Source organism: Plecotus auritus (genome assembly GCF_963455305.1).
Source record: "Plecotus auritus genome assembly, chromosome: 1".
NCBI classification, from domain to species: Eukaryota; Metazoa; Chordata; class Mammalia; order Chiroptera; family Vespertilionidae; genus Plecotus; species Plecotus auritus.
In genome coordinates this window covers 82130501-82147792 of record NC_137770.1, presented here as the reverse complement: position 1 = coordinate 82147792, position 17292 = coordinate 82130501, and the positions used below count along the sequence as shown (strand labels likewise).

Sequence of the window (17292 nt, the reverse complement as noted above, 5' to 3'; positions counted from 1 at the left end):
GAGGTCAGTTCTAAGTATGTTTCCTAAGATGCCTGCAGGACACTGAGGAGGCTAGTAACAGTAAGTAGCTGGAGATATGTGCCTGGAACTTGAGAGACTGGGGCTGGAGATATGCTTTGGGGTCAGGTAAGTGGCAGTTGAAGCCATGGAAGTGTACCAAGTCACTCAGAGAGGGCGGTGTGAGCTAAGAATAGGATCTAAGAATAGGACCCTTAGAAACACCATCATTTAAGGTGCAGACAGAGGAAGTGGAGCCTGCCCATGACACTGGAGTGAAGCCAGAGGGGTAGAAGAATGTTTTTTCCTCTCACTTCCAGTCTATCTTCCTTGGTCAGAAGCACAGGGGTGGGTAAGATAGTGATACTGGTGGGCAAAGCGTGGTGTGGTGAGGCCTCCTGGATGCTGTGGGAGCTATATTTGGGGTGGATAGTGTGGGTGTGGTAGGTAGCAGGGAGCTCTCTCTGCCTTAGATCTCTTTTTTCTAGAAAGCAGGGAAGGGGGTTGGGAGTCAGAATTTTTGGATTCTGTGTTTTCTCAGCCACATCACATTTCACCAATTATCCTTCCCTTATTCTGATCCCTAGTTTGTATCAGAAAATCTTTTTAAAAATGGGAAGTGGGTATGTGGAGGAGGCAGAGTTGGTAGAGGGAAGGAGAGGGGCTGCCTTACTATGCGCACATGTGTTTGTGTGTTGTGCACACACATGCACATGTGTGAATATGTTTATGTATGTATATATGTGTATGTCTTATGTTGGTGTTTATATGTGTGTATTATATGTGTATGTTTTTCTCTGTGTGACTATCTATTAAGATAAGTATAGAAATTGAGAGAAAGCATTGAGAAACTTCTATGCCAATTTGATAGAGTGATTTTATGTTAATTGACTTTAGATTTAATTAACTATAAAATTTGGAATTGGGTTTTTCATATCTGTATGTTCTATTTCATTTTATTGTATTTTACAAAATTATTGATCTGAGGCAGATTGCATATAAAACTGCTCCTTCACCTGGATGGCATAGCTCAGTGGTTGAGCATTGACCTATGAACCAGGAGGTCACTGTTTGATTCCGGTCAGGGCACATGCCTGGGTTGCAGGCTCAATACCCAGTGTGGGGTGTGCAGGAGGCAGTCGATCAATGATTCTCTCTCATCATTGATGTTTCTATCTCTCTCTCCCGCTCCTTCCTCTCTGAAATCAATAAACAAACAAACAAAAACACCAAAAAAACAAACAAACTGCTCCTTTACCACAGGTAGTTAGGGAAGCACTAATTTGGACCAGATCAAGATTTTTGGAAGGCCCAGATTCTGAAATTCCCAAGGGAGAGAAATTCACTGGAGAAGTCCGAGGCCCTGTTCAGCATCATATCAGAGAAGCATGGGTCAGGCCTCAGATCTGGCTGACACCCAAGGCTCAGCCTGCTCTTCCTCCCCTTCCTCCCTTTCGTGTGAGATGGGATCACCAGGTTGTTCTCAAGGGGGTGCTTGGCAGAGACCAGGCTGCTCCTCCAAGCCCAAGCTGCTCAGGGCTCAGCCCTCCTCCAGTCTGCCAGGCAAGGAAAACGGATGCCTCACAGAGATAAGAAGGGGTTTCCAAACCTCCAAACTTTGCCTTGGACAGTAACACACCCTCAATCAGGAAGGTCAGTCTTTTATTGAAGCAAAATCAGACACATTCTCGACACAGGGAACCCAGAGCAGGTTCTCCTGCCCTCCTCCTTACGTAGTCTCCCCTGCCTGGGATCCCTCTGAACTGTCTAACCACAGCCCTTCTAAGTTTGCATTTGTAATTTTATATTTTTATAAATTACAAACTTTTAAAGACAATCTCCAAAATTCTATATGGCATAGCCCCCACAAAACCCAGACCGTCCTGCTCACTGAGATCCTTGGGGCTTAAAGGGCCACACGGTAACACACACTCAGAAAGCAATGTAAGCAGAAGTGAAGGCTAAAGAGAATCGCCTCTCTTCTCTCATTTCGGGCACCCATAACCCCCCCTCCGGAATTAAGGGTATGTGCAGTTGGGAGTGTGGGAGAAAAGTGGTATTTGCAAGGAGGCTGAGGATTAGCAAAGAACTCAAGGGAGGAAATGCAGCAGCAGCGCCAGGAGTCTGCAGAGCTTGGGGTGAGGGAAACACCTGGCCTTAGACAGCATTACCCAGGGCACAGGAACTGGCAGGGATGTCAGGCTGCCCTGTTGTGGAGGGTCACGGGCCACGATGAAGAATAGGTCCAGTTGCTTGTCTTTGTACCTGCGATCTTGGTACCTCCCCAAGGGGAGCTCACACGTGGTCAGGGACACCGGCTTCTGGCTCTGATGCAGCTTTCTTGGCTGATCTTGCAGGCTATGATGGGGGTGTGGCAGGTGGCAGCCACACCGGAGAAGGCTTCATCCAGGAAGGTGTGGAGGCCTCTGCAGTGATTTGTGTGCTTGTTGATGTTGCCCATCGCCCCTTTGCATCCCTGGGGGCTGGGCTGCACATTCTGAGTTTCAAACCACTGAGCTGAAACTGTGTTTGGACTTGGTGCTGACCTGGGCCACCCACAGCCCCAGCAGCAGGAGCAGCAGCAGCGGGCAAAATCCCGCTCTGTCTGGGTCCATCTCTCCGAAGGGGGACAATGGCACAGAGGAAGAGGTGGCGGGGGGAGGTGAGTAGGTCACCACTGGGGATGTGTTGCTAGCCCTTCTTAGAATTTCATACCCTCAGTCAGTCATTGCAACCTGGAATATTGAAGAACACCATCGGCATTTTATTGTCCAACGTCAGCAGACCATGTGCCTTTTTATGTTCCCAATAAATCCTACGTTGTTTATCCCTCAAAAGAATTTATGATTACTTTTAAAAAAATATATGTGCAAACTGAAACTCAGAAAAGTTAAGGAACCTGTCCACCATTACACTGCTAGAGTGTGTCAAATACAGGATTTTAATCAACGCCTCTCGGCTTCCAAAGCCCCTGTTCTTTCCACACTCCCGGGTTTCTTGTTGGAAACTCTGAGAAGTCAGGCCACAAAAGGAAACGAATCTTGGAAGAAAAATAGGCTATGGGTCCATACCTCACTCTCCCAGGCTAGCTCAGGAGTTCCTGAAAGAAGCAATATTAAGGTTGTGGAGTCAGGTTAATTCCTGTCTGAATATTATGTGGCCCAGTTTCTTCCTGAAGCTGGATAAACAGTCACTCCCAGTAAGGGAGCCAGCAAAGCAGGGTGGTGAGTTGGGTTCTTTCCATGGCTGACGTTTCACCCTGATGGAGAAAGTCTTGGAATGATAGAGGGTCATCAGATCATCTCAATCAACTATCTCACCAATGAAGGAGCTGGAGGTCCTGAAAGATGAAGTGCCCTTCTCAGTGCTACCACATGAGTGGCAGAGCTGGGGCCAGGAGCTTCCTGACTTTCAACCCATCCCTTTGGTTTAGTGCCAGGCTGAAAGGGAAGGAGAAAGTTTTTCCATGGTAGCAGAGCATAGTGAGTGTGTCTCTGTGGTTTAAGCGGTGCATGAACATTGCCTTCAATAATTCTCTTCTAATCCTTCTGATAATATTTAAGAGAAAGTCTCCTATTAGAGCAAGAAGGTAGGTAAATTCTTTGTTTCTCCTCCCATTTCCAATAGAGACAACAGAACTCATATTCAGTTTTCAATTGAAAATAATTCTGAATGGAAGTTATAAACATTGGATGACACTATATTTATTTTTTACTTCTATTTATTAAGTGACACTCATATTCTTTGAAATATGGTGATAACCAGTTTCATTTTCAAAGTATTATTTGAACTAAATGAGTGCATGCATATTGAGTAAATTATATTTATACTAGTGGCCCGGTGCACGAAATTTGTGCACGGGTGGGGGGGGGGGGCGGTGTCCCTCAGCCCGGCCTGCACCCTCTCCAATCTGGGACATCCCTCTCACAATCTGAGACCGCTGGCTCCTAACCGCCCACCTGCCTTTCCTGCCTGATGGCCCCAACCACTCTGCTTGCAGGCCTGCTTGCCCCCAACTGCCCCCCACCGCTGGCCTTCTCGCCCCCAACTGCCCCCCTTGCCGGTCTGATTGCCCCCAACTGCCCCTCCCCCCCCACCAGCCTGCTCGCCCCCAACTACCTCCCCTGCTGGTCTGATCACCACCAACTGCCCCCCACTGCCGACATGCTTGCCCCCAACTGCCCCCCCCCCCGCCAGCCTGATCACCTTCAACTGCCCTCCCCTCCTGGCCTGATCGCCCCTAACTGCCTCTGTCTCGGCCCTGCCACCATGGCTTTGTCCGGAAGGACGTCTGGAAGGTCACCTGGTCTAATTAGCATATTACCCTTTTATTAGTATAGATACTAGTGGCAATAAGTGGGTTTTGCAACAATTGTAAAGGGAGGAAGCAAATTACTTAAATTGGGTAACTTGCTCTGGCTTCAGGTCCATGTCGATGTATTAGACCCATCCCAGCATCTCTACCTCTGTGATTTGTGTGGCTTCACTGCCTTTGAGATAAAATGCTCCTCAAAGTGGCAAAAGACACTTAGGCTTCTAGAATCTGCATTGCCAATGGAAACTCCTGAAAGGTGTGTCCCTCTGCCTCCAAGGGGGAGCCTGGGCCACCAGCAGAGATCACCCTTCCCACGGTAGAGATCCCTTCATGCAACCCTCCCACAAAGTTAACAAAACATTGATTGTTGAACCCAGGAGAACATTGTCCAGCAAGCAGTTGACGTGGGCCCCAGGGAGCAGATATACATATATTTATTTACCCAGGAAGTCATTTCTCTTTTGCAGGCCCTCAGCTGAGCCTCTCCCATTGAGATGGAAGGATTACCAAGTGATTATTCATTAACAGTTGCAGATCCAAGCTTTGGAGTGAGAGGGTGGGGATGGCAGCAGGAGCCAAGGCTGGCAGAAACATTTCATGCTGACCAAGGTGACTGAACACAGATTTTGCAAGCTCTGAGTCCAATTAAGTTGCAAACATGCTTTCCCTCAAAAAGGTGCTAACCCTGCAGCTGGCCAGCCCCACTCAAGGAGGCCTGGGGAAGGGTTTCCTATGGTTGTGTATCTGATCCTACTCATTCATCACAAGTCCTCCCAACTACCAGAGTCTCAGAGCTGTTTTATGCATGAAGCACTATAGGCTCAGTGCTTAGAGTTGGAAGTTTTCAAGGGTCTATAATATTTGAGACTAGGGAAAAAAATTTGGCTTCAATACTGGAAAAGGCAACTAAAAAATCAAATCCTATATAATAAAAGCCTAATATGCAAATTTCCCCCTTGTGCCGTCATTTGACTGGGAGTTTGACCACTCCCTATGACGTGTACTGACCACTAGGGGGTGGCATGGAACATGGCAGGTGTGGGCGATGCTCTGCGACCTCTTGCTGGCTACCTGGGGGAGGGGGTGACCGGGACAGAGGTGTGGTGAGAATGTGGGGTGTCCACTGAGCTTGCTCTCACTCCCTTGGGAAGCTCCCGTACTCAGGTGCCAGGCGCCCAAAAGGAGCCCGCCCCACACCTGCATGGCCTCTTCCGGGTGAGCTGGGCTGCAGCTGCGGGACCCGTGGATTCGCGCAGGAGCTGGTCTGCAAGGCTGGCCGGGAGAGACTGTGCTGCCTGCCTGGCTTCCATACGGTGCTGCTGGGCAGGCCAGAGGCCCATGCTACACTCGGGCCCACGGTGTCTGGCCGTGCTCACTGCATCTCCGCGTGGGGACTGGGGCGCCATGATTCAAGCAGAGGGGGGCGTGTGGGGACCCGGGGGCCCAGGTGCTGCCAAGGGACCAGAGGTCAGCTGGGACCTGCCCTTCCACACCAGAAGCTCACACTTTGATCACCGGCCAGGCTTAGGGACCATACCTGTGCACAGTTTCGTGCACTGGGCCTCTAGTTTAACATATTTACCTACCAGCTACCACAGTAACATAAAGTAAATTTACTTATTTATTTACTTTTGTGGAATGCTGCACGAATTTGCTTGCCATCCTTGAGCAGGGGCAGTGCTGATCTCTGTGTCATTCCAATTTTAGTACACGTGTTGCCAAAGTGAGCGTGATTTTATGTATTTTGGAATTTGGCACACATAAGTTTATTACTTTGGAATCTTAGGTTAGATTTTTCTTATTTTACAGGAATTCTCAAGTACCATGATTGCAGAAGGAACAGTGTCCATCATAAACTATAGTCAAATCATTTCAGAAGTAAGACTTATTAAAATAATTTCAGGTACATTTCTGTATGAATAATACTGAATGAGAAATATATATTTTATATATTTAATGTGGTGTGATGAAATGTTAAAGTGCCTAGTGTGTTATGGTGGTATTAAACAGGCCCTTGACATAATACACGTCACATTAAGGTCAGGTCGACACAGGGCTCTACGACAGCAGCAGAAGGGAAGGAATAGTACTAATCACCATTTATAAACATACTAGAAGCCTGGTGCACAAAATTTGTGCACTCGGGGCAGGGTCCCTCAGCCCAGCCTGGACCCTCTCGCAGTCTGGGAACCCTCGGGGATGTCCGACTGACGGATTAGGACCGCTCCCCTGCCTGGGAGCGGTCCTAAGCCGTCAGTTAAACATCCTTAGCACTGCTGCAGAGGTGGGAGAGGCTCCCGCCACTGCCACTGTACTCGCCAGCTGTGAGCCCGGCTTCTGGCTGAGCGGTGCTCCCCCTGTGGGAGTGCACTGATCACAGGGGGCAACTCCTGCATTGAGCATCTGCCCCTGGTGGTCAGTGCATCATAGAGACCGGTCATTCCGCTGTTCAGTCTATTTGCATATTAGCCTTTTATTATATAGGATAATATGTACTTGACACAGTGTTAGTTAATAGCAGTCATTAAAATAGTATTTACTGTATGCTAAGACATTGTGCTTTATATATAATCTTATCTAATAAAAGACTAATATGCAATTGACTGTCACTCCAACACACAAGATGGCTGCCTCCATATGGTCAAAGATGGCTGCCCCCATGTGGACAAAGGTGGCCACCACAAGATGGCCGGCAGGAAAGGACAGTTGTGGGCAATCAGGCCAGCAGGGGAGGGCAGTTGGGAGGGACCATGCCTGCAAGGGAGGGCAGTTGGGGGCGATCAGGCCAGCAGGGGAGGGCAGTTGGGAGGGACCATGCCTGCAAGGGAGGGCAGTTGGGGGCGATCAGGCCAGCAGGGGAGGGCAGTTAGGGGTGGGGGACCAGGACCTCAGGGGAGGGCAGTTGGGAGCAACAAGGCCTGCAGGGGAGGGCAGTTGGGGGCAACCAGGCCTGCAGGGGAGGGCAGTTGAGGGGGACCAGGCCTGCAGGGGAGGTCAGTTGGGGGGAACCAGGCCAGCAGGGGAGGGCAGTTAGGGGTGACCAGAACTGCAGGGGAGGTCAGTTGGGAGCAACCAGGCCTGCAGGGGAGGGCAGTTGAGGGGGACCAGGCCTGCAGGGGAGAGCAGTTGGGGGTGACCAGGCTGGCAGGGGAGGGCAGTTAGGGGTGACCAGGACTGCAGGGGAGGGCAGTTAGGGGCAATTGGGCTGGCAGGGAAACAGTTAAGCGTCGATCAGGCTGGCAGGGGAATGGTTAGGGGGTGATCAGGCTGGCAGGCAGAAGTAGTTAGGGGCAATCTGGCAGGCAGGCAGGTGAAGGATTGGGAGCCAGCAGTCCTGGATTGTCAGAGGGACATCCCTCGAGGGTCCCAGATTGGAGAGGGTGCAAGCTGGGCTGAGGGACACCCCCCCAGTGCACGAATTTCGTGCACTGGGCCTCTAGTTTTATATACAAAACAATATTATGTGTTCCAGGTTATTATCACCATTTTACGGGAAAGGAATCTGAGGCTTAGAGAGGTTAAGGTCACAGATTTAGTAAGTGGCAGGGCTGGGATTGAAAATGAGGTAGGTTTGGCTCCAATGTTTTGTTGTCCCTCTCTGCCACACTGCTTTTCTGTTTATTAATAGCTGCCTTATGGGCTGGGAGTCACCTTGTGACCAAATTCTATTCTAATACACTGGTCTTCCTATTGCCTCCTGGACATGTGTTGTGCCCTTCAACTTCTGTGGGTGTTTTTTTGCCTTGTCTCTTCCCTGAGAGCCCTCCCTCAAATGTTATCTATCTGCCAGAGCTCAGCTGTATCATATCAACTTGATCATATGTATGAGCCTTTCTGTACAACTCAACCTCAGGCTAATCCCTCCAGAACATAACCTCCTTCAGCATTAACTCCTGGTGCCATTCATGTGGGTATCTTGTTTTGTTATTTAACTCTTATGTGAGTTATGGTAAACTTGTAGTTCAGGAGTCTGGCCCGTTCGCATTTCTAGCTCCTCAGTGCCAGCACTGAGAGTTCACAGGGATACACCCGGTGACGGTGTGCTGAACTGCGTCACCGCTCTGGTCCTCTCAGTCTCTGCATCACTAACATAAAGAGTTTCAGTGTAATGATTTCTAAAATGCTTCCTGGCTCTAACTCTCTCTGAAACAAGAAGAAACATCAAAGTGCTAGTAGCCAGATTAGAATGTAAGGAGAGACCCTACAGGAAGACACTGAAGGTAGCTGAAAAGAGGGGCAGTAGATAATAAGCAATGATTTCCAAAGACCAGTATTTTTGTGTGAGGGTGTCACAAAAGCCTGTCTTGGGTTGCTGGCCTGAAGGACAGAAGCACCATGAAGTAGTCTTGGGCTGTAAGGGCCACCCTCAGTGTGGTTGTCAGGCTTCACCCTGCATACAGCCTCCTGGTGGTGAGAGGCAGACTGCTCAGGAAGAGGGAGGGGTTCTGGAGGAGCAGGGCTGAGGGGAGGGGCCAGGGTGCTGCAAATGGCAGGAGAGGCTCAGGGGGAAATGAGGTGTGTTTCTTCTACTAGTAAACCTCAGCGTGGATCCTGTATGAGATTGTCCAGCACAAGCTCCTGGTCCCTCAGGAGAGGGCAGAGGCTGTGTAGGAGAACAGGTTCAGCTGTGACTGATAAGCTCGCTGAAAGCTACGCTGCTCTGATAAGGTGCTATGAAGGGGTCTGAGAAGAACTGTTTCTGGTGCTGTTTTCCGTAGGTGCCAAGACTGAGCCAAGCTGGGATGTGGAAGCCTTGAAGTAAAATTCACCCAGAGGAAAGCTGAATGAAGGGATAACATTGACTTCGGCAAGCAGGTGGCTGGTGATGGTATTCTGTTTCCCTGGGCACAGCATGGAAAATTTTCAGCTAACTTTCTGCCAAACAGCTCCTACCTCCATGATGGACACATGGGGCCAGAACAGCTGACTTACTCCTAACGTGGCTTACCTTGATATTTCTGCATTTGACTTGTTCTGGCTGAGAGACATTCTTGCAATACTAATTCAAAAAATGAGACCAAGCTTGTGAATATTTAGCTCCCCAGTTACTTCATGAGTATGTAGAGCAGGCGTCCTCAAACTACGGCCCGCGGGCCACATGCGGCCCGCCGAGGACATTTATCCTGCCTGCCGGGTGCCGCTGCCTGTCCTGCTTAGCAACCGACTTGTCCCGGGCCTGCAGTGTGCATAGGAATTTGTTCATAGTTTTTTTTTTTAAACTATAGTCCGGCCCTCCAACGGTCTGAGGGACAGTGAACTGGCTCCCTGTTTAAAAAGTTTGAGGACCCCTGATGTAGAGCAATATCCCTGGGACAGAGAAGAGGAAAAGAAGAGAATAATGCAAACAGCATGAATGTCTGGGAAGCTGGGTAAAAGTGAACTCAGGCTGGCAAAGCCCAGAGGGTAAAAAGGGTGAGGGGACTGCAGGGTGGCGTCCCCTCCTGAGTAGCTCTGGAGAACAACAGGGCCACCTTGCCCTGGCTTCTCTGAATGTCCTCCTTGGTCTTTTTGTTGGGATCTGGGGTTTTGGCAATGAGTCAACAACCAGGGCAGGGGAGCTGGGTTGGTCTCAGTTGAGGTAGGAGCCTTGTTAGAAGCTCCCACAGGGAATCTCTCCAGGAGCAATTCTCCTCCAAGTGGTGTCCCTGGCTCTGAAGGCCCATGGCTGAGATATCCTGGAGTCTGGTTTTTGAACCCTGAGCCTCAGAACTTGATCCCTTGAAGTTCAGGGGCCACACTCGTTCTGGAAAGCCTCATCTGTTCCCAGGTCCATTTTTCTTTTCTGTGTAAAGGTTCTTTGGGGCCTTCTCAGGGAGCCCAATTCTTTTTATTTATTTATTTTTTAAAAATATTTTTATTGATTTCAGAGAGGAAGGGAGAGGGAGAGAGATATAGAAACATCAGTGATGAGGGAGAATCATTGATCGGCTGCCTCCTGCATGCCCTCTACTGAGGATCCAGCCCACACCTCAGGCATGTGCCCCAACTGGGAATCAAACCATGACCTCCTGGTTCATAGGTTGATGTCCAACCACTGTGCTACGCTGGCTGGGCTCAGGGAGCCCAATTCCACTGTGGTCTTGCCTCAGTGGGTGGCCAGTCTTCCCTTATTCCTGACTTGTAGGATCTGTCCTCAAGGGTAGTCTTCACTCCAACCAGAGGGAGGCATGTGGCTCTGTGCACATGGGTTTTGTGGCCTTTAACTCACTACAAGCCTGCGTGCAGCATTCGGACCTCCCAGGGATGACAAAGACAACCATGATAAAAACAACCATGGCTAACCTGTACTAGGGTTGTAGGTTTCAGTCACTGTTCCAAGTGCTCTATGTCTATTTTCTCTCTCTCTTTCTTTTAGCATTTGAAGGACCTTCCTACTGCTCTGGCCCCATGATTATCTTATTCTCTTTCCCCAATTCTTGAAGAGAAATACCGGTCAGACACACACCCATAGAGACAAAGTGAAGACAAACCTCATAAAGACCCATGTACTCCTGCCCTAGGCTGAATGCAGATGTGTGACCAGAGTGCCACAGATAAATCTCTCTTGATTTTACTAAAACTATTTTTGGGGGAGAGAAAGTAAAGCATTCATTTTACATAAAATAGGACTGTATGATGGAATCTTCTGAAAAATTCAAATAGCCTTTTTTTTTTTTTTTTTTTTTTTTACAATTTGAAATGTTTTTGTCTGATCTTGAGCCCTACTTTATCTGTTCTTGGCTAGGAACTTTTTTTTTGGCAAGGGGAATGAGGAAGAGTTTGATCTTCTTTGTTTAAATTTTTTGTTCTTCTGTTATAGAAGTCAGGCCTGCTTCATCCATCACAGGTGCTGCCAGTCGACATTTGACACTACAGTAATAAATATAAATGATAACACCTCTCAAACTTTCCCTACATGCCAGCCACTGTACTAAGTGTACTAATGTGTACTGTCACATTTGATCTACATAATATGCCTATAAAGTAGGTTACCTTGATATAGATGAGGAAATTCCCATCTCCCTAAGTCAAGAGGATTTTCCATCATAGTGTGTATTTCCATTGTGGGTAGAACTTTCTATGGAGCTTCATCATGCCCCTGGTAAGAGCTGTAACTGCTCTTTTGACCTCTCCATGATGAAATGGGGGTAGGAGAAGGACTTTAAAAGTGTGAGGATCTGAAGTCTTTGAAGGTCTTTTGGAGGCCTGGTTGCATGGGAGCATAGGAGAAATGTGATGAAATGGGCCAAGGCTCTCTCCAAGAGAAGGCTTCCTGGATGCTACTGCTGCTGGTGTTTTCTGCTGCTGTAGGTCTAGGGTTGTCCTCTGGAGCCATAGACACCATGAAGGGGGCAAACGGAATCAATGTGAGAAGGGTCCTGATCTCAAGGGCATTTCCTCTTCCTACATCCTGCTTTTGAGATCAGGACCCTTCTTCTTCTTTTTTTTTTAATTAAAAAATTGATTTTAGGGAGAGAGAGAAAGCGAGAGAGAGTGGGGGTGGGAGAGAGAGAGGAGAGAGAGAGAGAAAGAGAGAGAGAGAGAGAGAGAGAGAGAGAGAGAGAGAGAGAGAAACATTGATGTGAGAGAGAAACATTAGTTGCCTCTCATACACAACTTGGGTATGTGCCCTGACTGGGAATCGACCCTTTGCCCTTTGGTGGACTGGATGATGCTCCAACCGAACCACACTGTTGACTCAGTTGGCCCTTTTCATAGTGAGTATGGTTCATTTACTTCAGAGTGTGGAGACTTTGGGGGAACCAGTGTCAAGTAGAAAAGTCTCCTGCCTAATCTACTTCAGTCTCATACCTAGGAAAGTTAACTCATTATAGCTCCAGTTCTTAGGTTAATTTCTTTACTGGATTTTATTTCTGCTCCTTAGGGACAGGTCGAAATAATTCTTTACAGCTTTCTACACAAGGTTGGTCAATACTTCCCTGGATACTCTCTTTCTCTTTCCAAGCGCCCACCTCCAGCAACAAAAATGTCTCATAACTGTCCAACTGGTGTGGCTCAGTGGTTGAGCATAGATAGACCTATGAACCACGTGCCCGGGGTTGTGGGCTTAATCCCAGTGCGGGGAGGAAGCAGCTGATCAATGATTCTCATCATTGATGTTTCTATCTATCTCTCTCTCTCCCTTCCTCTCTGAAATCAATAAAAATATATTTTAAAAAATGCCTCATGACTAACCAGTCTCCTCTTGCTTTTTTTCAGTTTTAAGGTAGTAATGCATCAGGTTCAGCCAGCCTTGGTGTTTGGCTTAAACCTGTTATTCATTTTGGACCTCAGCCTTGACCTTTGGGAGGCTGAATAGCCAAATGCCTATTTCTTAAAATTTTTTTTTAAAATTGATTTTTAGAGAGAGGAAGGGAGAGGGATAGAGAGAAACACCGATGAGTGAGAAGCATCAGTGATTGGCTGCCTCCAGCATGCCCCCTTCTAGGAATGGAACCCACATCCCAGACATGTGCATGAGTGGGAATTGAACCGAGATCTCTTGGTTCCTGGGTCAACGCTCAACCACTGAGCAACACCAGCCAGGCTGTATGCCTATTTCAACATTATTCCTGGCATTCCTAAATTTGGTTCTGATCAAGATCATATGAAGGAATGGGTGACTGTCAAACTTAATCAGTTAAAGCATCAGAAATGAGAACAAGGCAGGTCATTTCAATTTATTATTAATATCTGAACAGTCACTTTCAAATAGTGGTGAGCGTTCTAGATGAAACTTGGAGTGAAATTTTCCTTATGAACTTTTAAAAATGTTAAAATTCTATCACTCAGTGGAAGCATCCTATCTAATAAAAGAGTAATATGCAAATTGACCATCACCCCAAGACACAAGATGTCCACCCCCATGTGGTCCAAGATGGCTGCCCCCATGTGGACACAAGATGGCCGCCACAAGATGGCCAGCAGGGGAGGGAGTTGTGGGCAGTTGGGGGTGACCAGGCCAGCAGAGGAGGACAGTTGGGAGTGACCAGGCTGGCAGAGGAGGACAGTTGGGGGGGACCAGGCCTGCAGGGTAGGGCAGTTGGGGGGGACTAGGACTGCAGGGGAGGGCAGTTGGGGGGGACCAGGACTGCAGGGGAGGACAGTTGGGGGTACCCAGGCCTGCAGGGGAGGGCTGTTGTGGGCAATCAGGCCAGCAGGGAGGGCAGTTAAGGGTGACTGGGCCAGCAGAGGAGGGCAGTTGGGGGAGACCAGGTCAGCAGGGGAGGGCAGTTGTGGGGGACCAGGTCTGCAGGGGAGGACAGTTGGGGGGACCCAGGCCCGCAGGGGAGAGCAGTTGGGGGTGACCAGGCTGGTTGGGGAGGGCAGTTAGGGGTGACCAGGCTGGTTGGGGAGGGCAGTTAGGGGCAATCGGGCCGGCCGGGGAGCAGTTAGGCATCCATCAGTCTGGCAGGGGTGTGGTTAGGGGTGATCAGGCTGGCAGGCAGAAGCGGTTAGGGGCAATCAGGCAGAGGCAGGCAAGCGGTTGGGAGCCAGCAGTCCTGGACTTTGAGAGGGATGTCCAACTGCCCGTTTAGGCCTGATTGGGCCTAAACGGGCAGTTGGCCATCCCTCAAGGGGTCCCAGATTGGAGAGGGTGCAGAGTGAGCTGAGGGACAAAACCCCCACCCCCTGTGCACGAATTTCGTGCACTGGGCTTCTAGTAAATATATATTATTTTAAGAAAAATGCTGTAATAAATTAATGGTTATGAAGGCTTATACACAAAATAATTATGAATTTTCACAGTTAGAAAATTAGGAAAATTAGTTGACAATATAGATAATAGGAGAGAGTGTGTAAAGTTCTTTAGGAGGAACCTTATATGTCTTTTGACCCCTAACATTGAGCCACAAGTACTATTTCATTGAAAAAATAGTGTAAGGTAGAACAATAAAAATAGATTATATTATAATTATATCTATAATTTCATTATATAACCTTTGTATACTTAATTGCTATATTAGCATTTATCATGTTAAATAAAACAATCCATAATAACTATAATTTTTTGGAGGATTTTTTTATTGAGGTATAATTTACGTACAGTGAGTACACATTATGAGTACAGCTCAATGAGTTTTCACAAAGTAAACATATCCAGACTAAGGAAAAACAAGTCCAGCTTACCTTTTACTCTTTCCAAGACAGTACTCCCCAACGTGATTTTTACCTCTGTCGCCACAGATTACTTTTTAATTATGTTTAATTTTTAGTTATTTAATACTGTTTGGGTCAGGAGTCTTTAAAAAAATAAAGTCCTATTTGGAAATTCTTCTTATTTGAGCCTTAAAGGGATAATTTTAACAAATTAAAAATTTTGTGATGACAATGTCTTCAAAACCATAATATCCATATGGAAATGAAGAATATATCCAATAAAGAATATATGAAGAGTTGTGAAAAAAGAAGTGAAGAGAAAAATCAGCTACCCCAAATATCCTGTACCTCAGTTGAAAATCTACTTAAAATGATAAATGTATAGTACAGTGAGTATAGGATGTATAGATTTTACACTTAGCCATTTGACCACAATGTATATTTCATTCAACCCTCTGTGGTGTATTTAGTGCATTTCTACTTTCAAGACTTAACTTATTGGCCCCACACCCTGCTTGAGTTGTTCAATAGTCTTTTCTCCTTTCTCTTGACCATCCCTTCCCTACCTTCTCTCCTCATGGTCTCAAACCACCCAGCCCATCTAACAGGACTCTGCCTGCAGACTCATCTTCTAGCTGACTCCTGTGTCATTTTTTAAAATATATTTTATTGAATTTTTACAGAGAGGAAGGGAGAGGGATAGAGAGTTAGAAACATCGATGAGAGAGAAACATTGACCAGCTGCCCCCTGCACACCTCCTACTGGGGATATGCCTGCAACCAAGGTACATGCCCTTGACCGGAATCGAACCTGGGACCTCTCAGTCTGCAGGCCGACGCTCCATCCACTGAGCCAAACCAGTCAGGGTTCCTGTGTCATTTTTAAATCTCGCTGCAATCCTATTCGGTAGGTGGTATTACTCCCATTTTGCTATGTGGAAACACAGCTGCAGAGAGGGTCGAGTTGGCTTGAGGTCATGTAGCCATGAACAGCTGAACCCAGATTTACATTCAGTTCCATCTGGCTCCAAAGCTTCCTCTAACTCTGGTAAGAGGTAAAGGAGCATTATATTTGTTAGGAGGATTAGGTAGAGAGTAGACCCCCAGCTGGGGAGGGAAGGTCTAACACTCAGCTGGGTGCTGAAGCAGGGTGGGCAGAGCAGGTAAAGGCATGGTGCCATTGGTCTGGCCTTGAGATAAAAGGAGAGAGAAGGGGCTGCAGGCAATGTGGGAGAGACTATCAGGACCAGGCAACATAGAGCCATAGCTTCTCCAGCTCCGCTCACTGGGAGGGAGAAATGATGTCTGCAGTCCAGGGGGACAGGGATGTGGCATTTCCATATCTCAACCTCAACGGCCTGGGCTGACTGCCAGAGTGGAGAGCCAGGGAAGCACCGAGGCAGGAGAGATGATTATCAGGAGGAAGGAAGCTCTGGCAGCTCCCACCAGCCTGTTTGTGACAAGTAGGCTGTGGGCCACGGAAGTCCCTTGAGGTCAAAGGAAATGTGACCTAGAGCAGGGGGGTGAAGCTGGGGTACGCTCTCACCTTACACCTTCAGGAAGAGGGGGTCTAGCCAGAGACAGCTCAGGAACAAGGCTGTAAAAGCAATGGGCTGGAGAAGGGGCAGGACAATTAGAGAGGCAGAAAGAATGAGTGAAGATCCCTGGAGTACCTCACAAACAGTCTCTTGGCTAGAGAGGTAATGACCTTTATTGCGGTCAACACAGAGTAATTGGCTCTCCAGAGCTCTCAGGGTACATTTCTTCATGGGTGAACTCTTACCTAGTTCTCTTGTCGCTGCCGAGGTCTCCTTTTTGTGCCCAATGGTAAAGTAGAAAGTGCACTGTACGTAGAGGAGGAGGCTTAGGTTCAAGTCCAGGTGCTGCTACTAACCAATTTCACAAGCTCTTAAATTAACCAAGCTTTCTGAAATCTTAATTTCCTCATCCCTAGAGAAAGCAAATCATCAAGTCTATGTCACAGGGATTCGTGTGGCTGCTCCATGAAAACCATGAAATACTATGACATTTGTCTGCCCAGAGGCCACCTCACTGCCACGGCAGAGCTGGGGGAGACTTCTATTAGGAACCGGAACAGCTCTGTCCATAAATCCCACCCCCCTGTTGTGTCCATTTCCTCCTCTTGTCATGCTGCCATGATAGATGGGGCAAAGAAATACACAGGCCCAGGCCAGGGAACCCCCACCCCTCAGCTTACTCAGCTCCTCTCTTGGGATACGTTTCTGGGAAAACAGCAACAAAAAGATAAAAGACCGTCTCTTCTGGAGTTTAGCCCACCAAGCTGCCCCTCAGAAAAGCCTGAGCTAGGAAAGGCCCCAAGAAACGAAAGGAAGAGAACCTTCCGGGCATAGGAGGAGCAGCAGAGGCCCGGAGAGGACAGGAAACCCAGAGTGAGAAAGGCTGGAAAGCTAAACGACTTTGTCCAAGTGCACAGGAACCAGGTGGACTTTTCTTGTGTCCCTTTTCTGGGGAGGGTTACAGGCTATGATGTAAGAAGCATGCAGTGCCTTCTCTTTGTAATTGCAGTTTGGGTACTTCCCCGAGGTGAGCGCACACGTGGTCAGGGACACAGGCCCCTTGCTCTTGTGGCAGTTTTTCTGGCCGTTCTTGCAGGCTATGGTGGGGTTCTGGCAGGTGGCAGCCACACTGGAGAAGGATTTGTGCAGGAAGGTGTTGAAGGTTTTGCAGTGATTTGTGTGCTTGTTGATGTTGCCCATTGCCCTTTTGCATGCCTGGGGGCTGGGCTGCACGTGCTGAATTTCAAACCACTGAGCTGAGGTCATGTGTTTGGGCTTGGTGCTGATGGGGACCTTGGCCACCCACAGGCCCAGCAGCAGGAGCAGCACCAGGGGGCAGAATCTTGCTCTGGCTTGGGCCAT

The 17292-nt window shown here is 48.1% G+C and overlaps 1 protein-coding gene and 1 pseudogene across 2 annotated transcripts; both read right to left on the bottom strand.

The window, feature by feature from the left end:
• Positions 1-466: 466 nt before the first annotated feature.
• Positions 467-2612, bottom strand: LOC308237377 (ribonuclease 8-like; annotated as a pseudogene). Its single transcript has 3 exons — positions 2351-2612; positions 2169-2318; positions 467-481 (listed from the first exon to the last, which is right to left on the bottom strand). The product of its transcript is annotated as a ribonuclease 8-like (transcript).
• Positions 2613-16821: 14209 nt separating this feature from the next.
• LOC308258252 (ribonuclease 7-like) lies at positions 16822-17292 on the bottom strand (the record flags this gene model as incomplete). The annotated part of the gene is made up of 1 exon (XM_080688643.1): positions 16822-17292. The coding sequence occupies one exon, from the start codon at positions 17290-17292 to the stop codon at positions 16822-16824; it is 471 nt and encodes a 156-aa protein (XP_080544769.1).